This window comes from Acanthochromis polyacanthus, chromosome 5 (assembly GCF_021347895.1).
Source record: "Acanthochromis polyacanthus isolate Apoly-LR-REF ecotype Palm Island chromosome 5, KAUST_Apoly_ChrSc, whole genome shotgun sequence".
Taxonomy (NCBI): domain Eukaryota; kingdom Metazoa; phylum Chordata; class Actinopteri; family Pomacentridae; genus Acanthochromis; species Acanthochromis polyacanthus.
In genome coordinates this window covers 1,508,375-1,524,428 of record NC_067117.1, presented here as the reverse complement: position 1 = coordinate 1,524,428, position 16,054 = coordinate 1,508,375, and the positions used below count along the sequence as shown (strand labels likewise).

At 42.0% G+C, this 16,054-nt stretch overlaps 1 protein-coding gene across 1 annotated transcript in view; it reads left to right on the top strand.

The window, feature by feature from the left end:
• The window catches only part of si:dkey-49n23.1 (semaphorin-3D), a 110,455-nt gene that overhangs the window by 14,135 nt on the left and 80,266 nt on the right, over positions 1-16,054 (top strand). The window contains exon 2 of the mRNA XM_051947895.1: positions 12,083-12,275. Coding sequence (XP_051803855.1) covers positions 12,158-12,275 — 118 coding nt within the window. The 5' untranslated portion in view covers positions 12,083-12,157. The remainder of the gene's footprint in view (positions 1-12,082; positions 12,276-16,054) is intronic.

The following is a 16,054-nucleotide window of genomic DNA, read 5'->3' as shown; positions in this document are numbered from 1 at the left end:
TTCTCCCCATTTTTTCCCTCATTGACTGCAAAAGTTGTATTTTTTCTTGTTTATAGTTTTTAGTGATTAGCTAACAGCTTCTTTTGTTTCCAGCCTCTTTTAATCTGTTTATCATGGCTAATTTAGCTTATTTATCATACCTAATGTAGCTTGTTTATCATTTATCGTAGCTAATGTAGCCTATTTGTGATTTATCATAGCTAATGTGGCCTAATTATTATTTATCATAGCTAATTTAGCCAATTTATCATAGCTAACATAGACTATTTTTTATTTGTCATCGCTAACGTAGCCTATTTATCAGAGCTAATGTAATCTATCATTTATTACAGCTACCGTAGGATATCTACCATTTATCATAGCTACCTTAACAGGCTTATCATTTATGATAGCTAATGTAGCCTGTTTATCATTTATTATAGCTAGCATAGCCTATCATAGTGAATCATAATGTAGCTTATTTACCAGAGCTAGCATAGTCTACTCATCATTTTTCATAGCTAACGTGGCCTATTTATCATAACTATTGTAGTTTTTAATGTTTAATATAGCTAATGCAGCCCATGTATCATTTATCAAAGCTAACGTAGCCTATTTTTCATAGCTAACGTAATCTGTTTATTATAGCTAATGTAGCCCATTTATCATAGCTAGCGTAGCCTACTTATCATTTATGATCGCAACTTTAGCCCATTTATCATTTATTATCGCTAACATATCATTTCCATTCGCTAACGTAGCATATAGCACCATTTCTTCATGACATTACACAGCCTTATTTATCAGCTCTGAATCAGATTATGTAAATAAACTTATTAGTATTTTTTTGGGCTGGTATCAGTGGAGCTGAGCTGTTGGCTGAAAGACAGAATTAAAGCTGAGAGAGAACCATGATTTCACTAAATGTACAGATGTTTGGATGAAGAACTGTTTTACATCGGGGTGTTTATAGTATCAGGTCAGAGCAGATATTAGCTCTGATCTGCTGTTTATTTAAGGAAAACCTCTGGATGTCTCTCAGCGTGTAGAAACATAATGAACATGTTGACTTGATTTCCTGGATGAAGAATAAGCGGCTGCAGGTGTTTTTTTAAACCCCTTTTCTGTCTCGACGTGGCCGAAGACAGAACCTGTGACTAAGCTGAAGGACATGAGGGTTGTGTAAGAGTCCGGCTTCGCCCTGTCGCTGCCATCTGGAAGTGGATGACCTCAGCTCTTTTCCTCTTCCCAGAACCCTCCAGAGAGGCCGAGTGTTTCCTCGAGGCCTCGGACAGATAGAACCGTACAGATAGTTTCCTCGGTTCCCACATCGCTGCCTGTTTGTCTTGACTCGTCCCGACTTCACCGCCGAGCCTTACGTCAGCGAGCGTTCCTCTGATCTGGGCTTTAATGGAGTGTAGCTGTGGTTGTTCGGCTCACTGAAAGGTGAAGTTCTGACTCCACATGTGGGTCAACCTCTGGTTCAGTGGAACCTGAAGGAATCTGTCAGGGAGTCGGTCAAAATGCAGAAGAAGACGAATGTACGGTGGCTCCTGAGGGAAAAGCACATGTGAGAAAGCACAAATGTGATGGAAAATGTCCAAAATTAGCAACATACAGAAGAATGCATGCAGAAAAAGACTTTCTGTTCACACAAACCTCCAAATGTTCCCTAAACTGACAATAAAAAGAAGTGAAATGACCACATTGTGTCCAAAAGCAACCTCCAAAAGACATAAAAAGCCCAACATGTGATGCAAAACAACCACGAAATGATGCAAAACGAGCAAACTGAAGATGCACATTAACCTACATGTTACATAAATCAATCCCAAAATGACACAAAGACTAAAGTCTCATGCACAACAATCAATGTCAAAATAGTGACACAAAATGACAACAAAAAGATGTAAAATGACTCCATATTTGAATATTTTCACACAATTTTCGAGTTATTGTTGACATTTTTTTGTGATTCTGGTTGATTTTTGAACAAACTTAGAACCGGTTTTGGATAATTTTCGACAAGTTTTTGTGATTTTTATTCAAAATTTTGGGTATTTTGTGTAATTCTGTGCTCATCTTGGGACGCTCTTGAGGTAGTTTTGATAAGTTCGAGGTATTTTTGTACATTTGGGGCGTCGTTTGGGAGATGGTGGACTTTTTTTTTAGTCATTTTTGAATTTATTAAAATGTTTTTGTAATTTTTAGTTAAGTTCTGAATGTTTTTGAATGATTTTAAGCCACATAAATGCACTTTTTAAAGTATCATCTGGTGAGTTCTGATTATTATTCCACCAGAAACATCCATCTGCTCTCTGGTTCATGTCTGTTTGTCTTCAGTCTTTCTTGCTGTTCTTGTTCTGAACTTACTGCTGATTATAAATGACAGAACTCCAGACACATGAAAACACTGAAATGACAGATTTAAAGGTTGATTCTGTGCAGATCAGATTGTGGAGAACGTTGAGTAACTTCCAGGTGCAGAAAACAAGAAGCAGCAGGTTTGTTCTGCTTTGCTGCTTGTTTGACGTCTGAAGTCAAATCTGTGAAATGAAGCAAAACTCTGAGCAGCAACAGGGAATAAAACGGGACTTTTCCAGCCTCAGTCAAGAGTTCAGATGAATCCACAACGAAACCCAGACGGAAGAATAAAAGATCACTGCGGTGTTTCTGAGATTAATCGAGTCTAAAGTGAGGGGAACTCTGTGATAATTAATAATAAATATCGGCCAGAGTTGTGTGTTTAAGCCTCAGCTGGATGTTTTTCTAACGAGCTGCTCTGAATTCCATCCAAATAACCTTTTTATGGGTTTGACTCTGGATCAAGAACTGACTCATTCGTGTTTACAGGTTTCCTCTGTGGAGCGGTACTCACTGGTACGTAGTACTGAGTAGTACTGCAGTTTGTTTACTGTCATCTCATAGGCTGCTAGTACTCTGTTCTGTCTGTATGTGAGGATGGGCCCAAGTTCTAGTTTTAATTTTTATTCATAATCAGCCTGAATTCATCCTGCATAGACAGACCATTCTGCATTAACAAGCATGGAGGTGGCAGCATCATGATGTGAAGCACGGTGGAGGCAGCATCATGATGTGAAGCACGGTGGAGGCAGCATCATGATGTGAAGCACGGTGGAATCAGCATCATGATGTGAAGCATGGTGGAGGCAGCATCATGATGTGAAGCATGGTGGAGGCAGCATCATGATGTGAAGCACGGTGGAGGCAGCATCATGATGTGAAGCACGGTGGAGGCAGCATCATGATGTGAAGCACGGTGGAGGCAGCATCATGATGTGAAGCACGGTGGAGGCAGCATCATGATGTGAAGCACGGTGGAGGCAGCATCATGATGTGAAGCATGGTGGAGGCAGCATCATGATGTGAAGCACGGTGGAGGCAGCATCATGATGTGAAGCACGGTGGAATCAGCATCATGATGTGAAGCACGGTGGAATCAGCATCATGATGTGAAGCACGGTGGAGGCAGCATCATGATGTGAAGCACGGTGGAGGCAGCATCATGATGTGAAGCACGGTGGAGGCAGCATCATGATGTGAAGCATGGTGGAGGCAGCATCATGATGTGAAGCACGGTGGAGGCAGCATCATGATGTGAAGCACGGTGGAGGCAGCATCATGATGTGAAGCACGGTGGAGGCAGCATCATGATGTGAAGCACGGTGGAATCAGCATCATGATGTGAAGCACGGTGGAGGCAGCATCATGATGTGAAGCATGGTGGAGGCAGCATCATGATGTGAAGCACGGTGGAGGCAGCATCATGATGTGAAGCACGGTGGAGGCAGCATCATGATGTGAAGCACGGTGGAGGCAGCATCATGACGTGAAGCACGGTGGAGGCAGCATCATGATGTGAAGCACGGTGGAATCAGCATCATGATGTGAAGCATGGTGGAGGCAGCATCATGATGTGAAGCATGGTGGAGGCAGCATCATGATGTGAAGCACGGTGGAGGCAGCATCATGACGTGAAGCACGGTGGAGGCAGCATCATGACGTGAAGCACGGTGGAATCAGCATCATGATGTGAAGCACGGTGGAATCAGCATCATGATGTGAAGCATGGTGGAGGCAGCATCATGATGTGAAGCACGGTGGAGGCAGCATCATGATGTGAAGCATGGTGGAGGCAGCATCATGATGTGAAGCATGGTGGAGGCAGCATCATGATGTGAAGCATGGTGGAGGCAGCATCATGATGTGAAGCATGGTGGAGGCAGCATCATGATGTGAAGCACGGTGGTGGCAGCATCATGACGTGAAGCACGGTGGTGGCAGCATCATGATGTGAAGCACGGTGGTGGCAGCATCTGTCTGAAGAGATCTGAATCTCTATTTTCCATCCAGAGAACCTTCCTAAACTAAATATTTTCTGCAGTTCCTTCCAGACGTAGATCAAACATCTCAGACCCATCTGCTCCAGAACCATCAGATCTTCTGAAGCGAGGATCTCTGATGATCTGCTGCTGGATAAACTCTGGACCTTGGCTGTAAATTCAGAGCCTCTGAATGCCTCAGATGCCTTCACTGACCTCCGTCTCCCTGGAGAACGGTGGCGAGTTGCTCTAGTTGGAGGGACTAAGGAGTTTTATGGTGTTTACAGGAGGACCAGAGGAGAAGGTGGAGCTGAAGAATCTGGTTTTAACTGCTGGATGATTTACTGGATCCATTCCTCTTCTACTCCACCTTTATTTATACCTCCAGGTTCTTGTATTTCTTTCCTCCTCTCCTCACCGTTTCCTCCTTTAATCCTCCTGATTCCTCGTTTTATCTCAGGATTTAACATCTTCTCTCCATCGGTTTGTCCTCCCTGCTCTCATCCGGCTACTTTAACTTTCAGTAGATGTTTTAACTCCGTCTTCTTTGACTGTCTTTGTCCTTCATTTAACTTCTCAACCTTCTTTCTTCATCTCCTGCTGAGGAGGATGAACTACCGCCAAGTCTTTTTATTCAATTTGAAAAAGTAATTGCCCCCCTCGTTAAATCATGAACTAACTGTGACTAATCACATTTTTTAGGAAGTGATTTCAGTTTCACCGACCACACTCAAACCTGATGACCTCCGCACCTGTTCGATCCAGAAGTCACTTCAGTAGATCCTCTCTGACTAAAGGAAGATCTCAAGAAGCTGCAACAAAAGAAATTCAACAACAGACGAGAAATCAGTCTGGAAAGGGTTTAAAGCTATTTCTAAAGCTTTAGGACTCCAGAGAACCACAGTGAGAGACATTATCCACACATGAAGAAAACATGGAGCAGTGGAGAACCTTCACTACCAACATTACCCCAAAACCACAGAGAAGACTCATCCAGGAGGTCACAGAGGAACATAGAACATCAAAAGACCTGCAGGCCTCATTAGCCTCAGTTAAGGTCAGAGCTGGTCGGCCAGGTTTCAATCCTTCAGGTTCGTCCCCTCAGGTCGGCCGAGTCTCATTCCTTTTTGTTCATCCCCCTTCCTTTCCTCCAGATCTTTTAGTCTCAGATAACTCATAAATACAACAACAAACCAAACGGATTCATCTAGTGATTAAGATTAAACCAGGAATAAAAACGACTTCCTGCTGGTTCAGAGAACAGACGCTCAGCTCGGACAGATATTCCAGATCCAGCCTGGAGCTCGACTGAAAACACCTCCAGGATGTATTTATCAGACAGGAAACCGACCAGAACATCATTCTGGGTTTACAGAGAACTTCATCTGATGCAACCTTCTGGACACGTGAAGCTTCCAGCATCCAGACGGTCCAGAAACCAGCCTGAACATCTGGATCCAATCTGACGCTGTGACTGTTTCCATCACATTTATTCTCTCAGCTTCACTCTGGACTTGGTTTTCTCTATTTTTCACCTTTTGTTTTGTCATTTTAAATATTTTCAGCCACTTTGGAGTTTTTGTTCATTTGAGATCATTCTGGACAAATATGTTTCATACTGGACATATTTTTAATCATTTTGGAGATATTTTACGTATCATTTATTAACTTACACACAGAATTACCCAAAATGTCTGCAAAAGTTGGCTTAAAAACTTACCAAAATTACAAAAAACTGTCGACAATAACTTGAAAGCTGTCTGAACATATTCTAAAATCTTTCTCATCCTAAACGATGCTTCCTTAAAACAGACGCTTCCTGCTGTTATGTTCCAACCTCTACGTGACACCACTTCATTTCTTGCTTAAATTTATTAGCATTAATGTAAACTTTAGTGCACCAACATAACCGTAGATTAAACGTCTTCAGAGCTGCTGTGAAAACTGTCCCTGACCTGCTTTCATTGCGGGTTTATAAAATAAAATCTGCTTTTATTCTCCAACCTGGACTCCCTGAAGAATCCTCAGCATGTGTTTGTGTTCAGGTGGAAACAATCAAAGCATAAAGAGGCAGTAAATCTGTGAGAATCACTGATGTCCTCTACTTCTTAGTTCTTCCTGGAGGCTCCCACAGGTCAGTGATGGATGTTGGAGGTGGAAACTTTCACACAGATGTGGAACAAAGAGAAGTCAGGAATCATATGAATCAAACTGCTGCTGGTTAAGTGTCCTGATGTTTCTTCAGTCTCTGGCTTACATGAACTTATAATTATGGTTTTAATAATGATGTGAAGGAGCTGGAATTGAAATGAACTAAAGTCAAGAAACTGTTTAACATCCAGGCTGCTTTTTAAGGGAAGGTTGGAGTAAAATATCCAACTTCTGGAGACGTTTTCTTTGAGTTTAATAGCTGGTAACTCAAAATTCTCCGTGCTTCACATCATGATGCTGCCTCCACTGTGCTTCTCATCATGATGCTGCCACCACCGTGCTTCATCATGATGCTGCCTCCACCATGCTTCACATCATGATGCTGCTGCCACCACCATGCTTCATCATGATGCTGCCTCCACCGTGCTTCTCATCATGATGCTGCCACCACCGTGCTTCATCATGTTGCTGCCTCCACCGTGCTTCACATCATGATGCTGCCTCCACCATGCTTCATCATGATGCTGCCACCACCGTGCTTCATCATGATGCTGCCTCCACCGTGCTTCACGTCATGATGCTGCCTCCACCGTGCTTCACATCATGATGCTGCCACCACCATGCTTCATCATGATGCTGCCTCCACCGTGCTTCACATCATGTTGCTGCCTCCACCGTGCTTCACATCATGATGCTGCCACCACCATGCTTCATCATGATGCTGCCTCCACCGTGCTTCTCATCATGATGCTGCCACCACCGTGCTTCATCATGATGCTGCCTCCACCGTGCTTCTCATCATGATGCTGCCACCACCGTGCTTCATCATGTTGCTGCCTCCACCATGCTTCACATCATGATGCTGCCACCACCGTGCTTCATCATGATGCTGCCACCACCATGCTTCTCATCATGATGCTGCCTCCACCGTGCTTCATCATGTTGCTGCCTCCACCGTGCTTCACATCATGATGCTGCCTCCACCGTGCTTCACATCATGATGCTGCCTCCACCGTGCTTCACATCATGATGCTGCCTCCACCATGCTTCATCATGATGCTGCCACCACCGTGCTTCATCATGATGCTGCCTCCACCGTGCTTCACATCATGATGCTGCCTCCACCATGCTTCATCATGATGCTGCCACCACCATGCTTCATCATGATGCTGCCTCCACCGTGCTTCACATCATGTTGCTGCCTCCACCGTGCTTCACATCATGATGCTGCCACCACCGTGCTTCATCATGATGCTGCCTCCACCGTGCTTCACATCATGATGCTGCCTCCACCGTGCTTCACATCATGATGCTGCCACCACCGTGCTTCATCATGATGCTGCCTCCACCGTGCTTCTCATCATGATGCTGCCACCACCGTGCTTCATCATGTTGCTGCCTCCACCATGCTTCACATCATGATGCTGCCACCACCGTGCTTCATCATGATGCTGCCACCACCATGCTTCTCATCATGATGCTGCCTCCACCGTGCTTCATCATGTTGCTGCCTCCACCGTGCTTCACATCATGATGCTGCCTCCACCGTGCTTCACATCATGATGCTGCCTCCACCGTGCTTCACATCATGATGCTGCCACCACCGTGCTTCATCATGATGCTGCCTCCACCATGCTTCATCACCACCATGCTTCATTCTCGCTGTATTTTCTTGATTTGGTTAAACTACAGTAAATCATTGTAGATCTGGAACTTTGGAGATGTTTCTCTTCTTGGGATCCTCCAGGTGGAACTGGATCTAATTTACAGTCAAACTGAAAACCACATAAAACTGAGTTGAATCAGACGAAGAACCAAATGAGAGAAAAAACCAAACAGTGGACTCTGATTTCCGCTAAACAGAAATCTTTTCTTTTGAAGCACGACGTGTTTGGAACCAGTTCTTCCAGATTTAGGAAGTCCATTTCAGACTTTTTATTCATTTCTTGTTCAAACAAACCTTCTCCCTCTGCTAGCATCGGAAGCTCCACACAAAGCGCTGACGTTGACAGAGAAAACAGCCTATTTCAGGAGCTGTTAGTGGGTTACAGGGTCAGGGTGCAGACCCTCCTCCTTCTCTAATTTCAACCTCCTCGTATTTCTCTCTGCATCTGCCTCGTATCGTTCATCTGGGCCGACATTAACACCAGAACAATCCAAATTGAAAAGCTGAACCTCATTTAAAGGAGCTGAAAACCTGGAGGTGGAGCAGCTTGTTGTTTCCTCATTGTTTAGCTGAAACCCCGCAGAGCAGCAGGAAGACACCGTAAAGATGGTGACCTGATAACGATGGGAACCTTTCTCCTCAACATCATCATCCTCAGACCCCGAGGACGACCAGAGCATTGTAAATTTATGCTGCTAATACTGTAAAAACACTCTTAGATGAACGGTGTTAGCAACGTTAGCAAGTGTAGCTGTGATGTGCAGTAGAGGTCAATGGGTAGCTATGCTAGCAGCAAGTTAGCCTGCATGTTTACACCCCCTGTCAAAAGTTTTAGGACACTGTCTCATTCAAATAAACTAGAACCTGTCCTACAACTTTTGACAGGGGGTGTAAATCTGTTTTTCTGCGTTGATAAAATGTCTGTGCACACAGAAAACAAAAACTAAACCTGATTTAAACTTTGTCGACATCCACGTCTTGTTTTTCTGCTCCTATTGCTCGCTTGTCATTTTGTGTCCTGCTTTATTTTTGGTTTTTTTTTTGTATCTTTGTGGTGGTTTTGTTTCCCCAAACTATCTCCATGTTTCCAGGCTTTTCCTCTCTGCTCATCATCAGTAGATTTTCTCCATGATGGATGGATCTCCACCAACCTGCTCCTCTGTTCTGTTTCTGAGCCATGCTGACTATTTATTCATTCAGTAGCTTTGGTTTTACTGTAAGACTCATTTTTAACACAGATTTATGCTTTTTAAGACAGTTTTTCTGTTCGAGTTTGTAACATTTTGGACCATTTAAAATCAAGTTTTTGAAGTAATTGGCATGTTTATGCCATTTTAACCGTTTTTGAGCCATTTCAAGTGAATTTATTTAATTTCAGACAATCTTTGGGTCATGTTTGACCATTTTTTACACTGATTTTGCACAGATTTATGGCATTTTAGACAGATTTTGGTCATTTTTGTAGAAAGATGTTCCTCCATGCTGAATGGATCTCCACCAACCTGCTCCTCTGTTCACTGTTTCTGCTGCATTTATTTTGTTGGTTTTCCTCAGTTTCTGTGTGGAAACACTTCCTGCAACCTGAAAACGTGTCGAGAAATGAAGAATTTAAATTTTTGACAGAATCTTATGCAAATGGTTAACTTAGGTAAATTTTGACAGTAATTGTAAATAGATATTTTGAGCTTAGATTAGTCTGTTTTTCCAGTTTCTGACTGATAAATGTCCCTGTCTATCTCACAGCGACGCTCAGCTCCCAGTGCTCCTGCAGCTCTTCTGGAAGTCCTGCTTTGGTGATTTTAAGGGTCCAGTAGTTTGAAAAATATCTACTTTGTGAGGATAAATCTTGTTTGTTGATTAACTGGCTGCCAGTTTAGTGCGTTTGCTTCATTTCTGGATAATTTCTTACAGATTTAAACCAAAGTTTCTGGTTAAAAATTGCAGCAAAAAGTTCAAATCAGAAACTAAACATCGTCTTTGACCTGCAGCCGAACCAACAAACGACACAAACGTTTTATTTTCGTCCTCTAACGTCGACTTCCTCGTCTCGGTGCCTTCACAGCGTCGGTGTGACGGAGTGTGTGTGGTTGTGTACAGTTGGTGTGTATTTTTATGTGTGTTCTTGTGTTAAATGTCTGTTGGGTCAAATCAAACCAGCAGATGGACGGACAGAGGAAACCGACCACGGGTTTCCTTCAGGGATTTATTTAGAGGCTGTTGTCAACACACAGACACACAAAGCGGTGCACATTCTTCATCCGTTTACGTTTTGTGATTCAGTGATTCAAACAGTTTTCTTTTCTCTTTCTATATTTGTCTCTGAGCCACACACAAAGTCAACAAAGCGACACAGAATGACCACAGACGCACAAAAACGCGACAAGGAGACGACAAATCTGCCACAGAGAGACACAGAAAGACTCACAAAGTGACCAAGAGACTAAACAGAAACAAAAAATGAGACAGAATATGAGAAAAAGACTGCAGAGACACAAAACATGCAGAAAAAGATGCTCGCTGCACGTTTCTTATCTGTTTATATTTTGTTCTTCAAGTTCACTTTGTTTCCTCCACAGTCTATTTCTGTATTTGTGTCACACACACACACACATACACACACACACACCAGAGGAAGGCGTCTATCCGTCTCCGTGGCGATGGCTCTGAGGAGGTTGTTTCCTGGAGTCGAGTGTTTGTGACGTTAATGTGAAACGTGTTGTTTTATCTTTCAATTCAGTCCTTATTGTTTTATTACCGATGTTTAATTCTACAAAATTTAGTGAGGAATTCACCTGCAGAGAGACAAAAACGACCACAAAGAGACACAAAACAACCACAGAGACACAAAACAACCACAGAGACACAAAACGTCCACAGAGAGACACAAAACAACCACAAAAAGACACAAAACGACCACAAAGAGACACAAAACGACCACAAAGAGACACAAAACGACCACAGAGACACAAAACAACCACAGAGACACAAAACGACCACAAAGAGACACAAAACGACCTCACAGAGACACAAAACAACCACAAAGACACACAAAACAACCACAGAGACACAAAACGTCCACAGAGAGACACAAAAAACCACAAAAAGACACAAAACAACCACAGAGACACACAAAACGACCACAAAGAGACACAAAACGACCACACAGAGACACAAAACAACCACAAAGACACACAAAACAACCACAGAGACACAAAACATCCACAGAGAGACACAAAACAACCACAAAAAGACACAAAACAACCACAAAGACACACAAAACAACCACAGAGAGACACAAAATGACTGATGCATAAATATATTCAAAATATCCACACAGATTCACAAAGTTATTACAGAGAGATGCAAACAAGACAACAAATGTGTCTGTTGTTTGTTTCGAGTCTCCTTTAACACCATTGTGCTTCAATGGCGTTGGGTGTAATATCTAAGGGCAAAAGAAATTTGAGTTTTGTGTGACCAATATACATAATATATGTAGATCTATGTAGATATTATATGTAAATTTTATATATCACTGCTGACCTGGGAGCGGTCTTGTATTGTCTGTGTATTGTTGTGTTGTGTATTTTTTTTAATTTATATTTTTACGTTGCATTTGTATATGGATTGTATTGTAAATAATGTAACTGCATTGACACATTGTAAAGATGTTGTATGGACCCCAGGAAGAATAGCTTCGGCATTGCCATAGCTAATGGGGATCCAAATAAATCAAATCAAATCAACACAGTTTGATGTTTATTTATTAATTTCTGGTTTAATTTAGAGGAAAACACAATAAATCTTCTGGGAACGATGAAGGAAGGAGCAGAGTTTTCTGTAGTTGTTGAGATGTTTTAGTCTGGATTCACAGAAAACCTGAAAATAAAAGTATATTAAAATTCTAAGCCAACATTAAACATGTTTGTTTTTCTTCATCCAGTTGCAGCTCTGACTGTGATGAGATCTTCTGGACGTCCTTCTTCTTCTTCTCCACGTCGCTGAGGATCCTCCAGAGATGCTTCCAGACTTCAGGTCCCTCCAAGTCCTGGTTCTGGTCCTCCTCACACTGCTGCAGACCTCAGAGTCCAGATCCTGGACCCAGACGGGGCCTCGGCTGCAGATCTCTCACTCAGGTAGGAAACACCTGGAACACCTGGAACACCTGTCCAGCTGCTGTCCATGTGGACATTAAGGGACCTCCTGTAGTCGTGTTGGAGCTTCTCTCTGCTTCAACGAGGATCAGAGGTTTTTAAACATCGGTCGTTTTAGTGATTAAAGGGAGACGCAGAAACCTGAAGACCTCCATCAGTGATTGTTTTCAGGAGAAACTCAACGTGTTTACATGAAAACACATTCTGGATTTTCTCTGACCAGCAACACGTCAGCTGCAGGAAGATAAACAGAAAGGAGTAGAACAAGAGATGCACAAAACACCCACAACAAACAGACGCTCAGAATGACAGAAAGCTGACCCAGAAGTGCCACCAAGGTGCAAAAACAGTCACAGAAAGACTGAAAATGATCACAGATGCACAGAAACAAGTGATGAACATCTACAGAGACACAAAACAACCACAAAGACACACACAAAGAGGCACAAACAAAGAGTTAAAAATACAGATGAACAAAGTTACCACAAAAACACTGCAGAGAAATTCAGAATTATTGCAGATGGACACAAAAATACCAGAAAGATGCACAAACGGAGAATTAAAATGACCATAGATGCAGAAAGTGACCACAAAAAGACACAAAAACACCACAAAAGGACTACTAAGATGCACAAATAGACCAAAGAAAGAAAGAAATAAAACACAGATGCACAAAATGACCACAAAGAGAGAATGACTGCAAATAAGACATGAAGAGACCAATAAAGTCCATAAAACTCCACAAAATGACTACAAAGATGCACAAACGGAACAAAAGCCGACAGAAATGATCACAGATGAAGAAAATCACTTGATTTTTGGTTTTTTTTTTTGCTTATTTTTCCTCTTTATGGTCGTTTTTGTTACATTTTCAACATTTTTGCGTCTCTTAGTTGTGGTTCATTTTTTGTGTCTAATATTGTTAAATTAGAATCTCTTGGTGACTGTTTTTGGATTGTTTTTGGTCATTTTGTGCTGCTGTTTCTGCATTTTTCAGGTAAAAATCAATGCTTAACCTCAAAGTCAGCGTTTAATTTCACATTAAAGTCCAAAACAGTGAAAACGCCGTAAATATCTAAAGAAAGGAAGACTGAGCTGTGAATAATTCAGCAGTGTTTAGTGGGTTGACGAAGAAATTGCCAGAAATAATTGACATGAAATGGATAAAGGAGCACTTTGTGGACACTTGGTGCTCATAAATCCCAGTTAAGTCACTAAAACACCAGAAACTGTTTCTGACCAGCAGCGGTTTGTTCAGACTTCATTGTGTCGACGTTCCTGAGATGTTTGAGCAGCGACTCAATGGATGAATGGATGAATGGATGAATAGAATTAGTGCAGCAGCAACTGTTTTGCTGTGAACAATCAGGTTTTTGTGTCTCAGTGAGTCAAAGGTTTCTGGATAATCTGAGAGGAGGAGAGTGATGTCATCAATACGAAGGAGGAGAGTGATGTCATCAATACGAAGGAGGAGAGTGATGTCATCAATACGAAGGAGGAGAGTGATGTCATCAATACGAAGGAGGAGAGTGATGTCATCAATACGAAGGAGGAGAGTGATGTCATCAATACGAAGGAGGAGAGTGATGTCATCAATACGAAGGAGGAGAGTGATGTCATCAATACGAAGGAGGAGAGTGATGTCATCAATACAAAGGAGGAGAGTGATGCAGCGCTCGATTTAGACGGTCGCCAGGTCACCATTTGCGACTAAAAACCGATTTTGGCGACCAAAAATGACAAAAAACACACTGGTTAGGGGCCCAAATATTTTGATTTGGGCTACTGACCTCCAAATCCAAGTTTCAGGGATGGCAATTTTCCACGGATCCGCGGATTTCCGCCGATTTAATTTCAAATTTGAACACTTTATTGTCGCTGATGTTAACGTCGTTAACATCTCGTGGGAGTCCGCGAGACTCCGTCGGATCCAGAACCAGCCCAGAATGTGATGGCGGCATCCGGAGGACGGCACCAACTGAGCCTGAGCACCGCGAACGGAAAGCACCAAGCCACCGGAGCTGTCATTTTTAACTCGGCGGGTCCCCGGTCATAGACTGCTCAGACTCCCCGGCTGGCTAGCTATCCCCAGCTAGCTGCTCGGCTAACACCTGCCGCTCATTTGCCCGGGACAAACCGCACCTGTTCCGGCTGTCAACGTCCCAGTCGCCCGCTCGGAGCTCCGGACAATGCGCTGCTCATTAGTGGGTGACTTTTCACGGCCGTGGGGGGTTTAAGGCACACTTTGCCCAGCGACCAGTGATAGCTCGGCGGCTCCAGCTAACAAGTTGACGTGGAGGAGGAACTGGATCTGCCCCCCCCCCAAAAAAAAAAAAAAAAAAAAAAAGTATGATTAATTTTTTGGGCCACTAAAAGTTGATTTTGGCTCCTAAAAATGTCTAAATTGACGTATGTTGGTGGCCCAAAAAATGTCATTTGGTCGACCGGACCTCTCGGCCTTAAATCGAGCGCTGTGATGTCATCGATACGAAGGAGGAGAGTGATGTCATCGATACGAAGGAGGAGAGTGATGTCATTGATACGAAGGAGGAGGAGTCCAGATATTCTGACTGATGGACGAGAACAAAACAACGTGCACATCTAAACTCTCATTAATCTGTTTATTATTAAAGAATCGACTCAGTTTTAATCTCCTGAACCCAAAAAATCTGCGTCAGCTTTAAAAGCATCTCGTTTCTACAGAACAAGGAAAAAACTACAGAAAAACACCAAAATGACTACATTTAGAGGAGAGATTTGTTTATTTTGAGTCGTTTTTTTTTTCATGCAGCATGTTTAGAACACCAGCTGTGGCAGAAAAATAAACTAAAAATGTAATACATCTGCTGTGACAAGTTTAGATGTTGGTGTGATTTTTACAGTCTGTGAACATTCTACTAAATATTTTAACGAGGCTGCAAAAATTAGTATTGACTGTAAACGATAAATACTACCCAAGTAAAACACAAAGAAACCAAAAATAGACAGAAAACTGACAAAAAAGTGACCAAAGCAACTCAAATTAAGCATAAAACAAACACAAACCAACAAAAACTCACAGAAAGGGACAAAACAACCCAAATTAAACACAAAAATAGACACAGAACTGCCAAAATTAAACATGAAATAACCAAATATAGACACAAAGCTGCCACAAACTACCAAAATTAAAACAATAAACAAAAATAGACAGAAAAGAAAGTGACAAAAACAACACAAAGTACACACAAAACAACCAAAAATAGACAGAACACAACAAAAATAGACAGAAAACAGACAAAAAAATAAACATAAAGTGACCAAAACTACCCAAAGTAAACACAAAATAAACAAAAATAGACAGAAAACAGACAAAAAATAAACATAAAGTGACCAAAACTACCCAAAGTAAACACAAAATAAACAAAAATAGACAGAAAACAGACAAAAAAATAAACATAAAGTGACTAAAACTACCCAAAGTAAACACAAATAAACAAAAATAGACAGAAAACAGACAAAAAAATAAACATAAAGTGACCAAAACTACCCAAAGTAAACACAAATAAACAAAAATAGACAGAAAACAGACAAAAAATAAACATAAAGTGACTAAAACTACCCAAAGTAAACACAAAATAAACAAAAATAGACAGAAAACAAACAAATGTCCACACAACCAGCTCATCTCCATGGATCCATTCTTTAGAGCAGTGACTTCTTTTCCTCCTGACACAATCTGATTTTGGAGTAAATCTCATGATGTCATAGTGGTGATATGC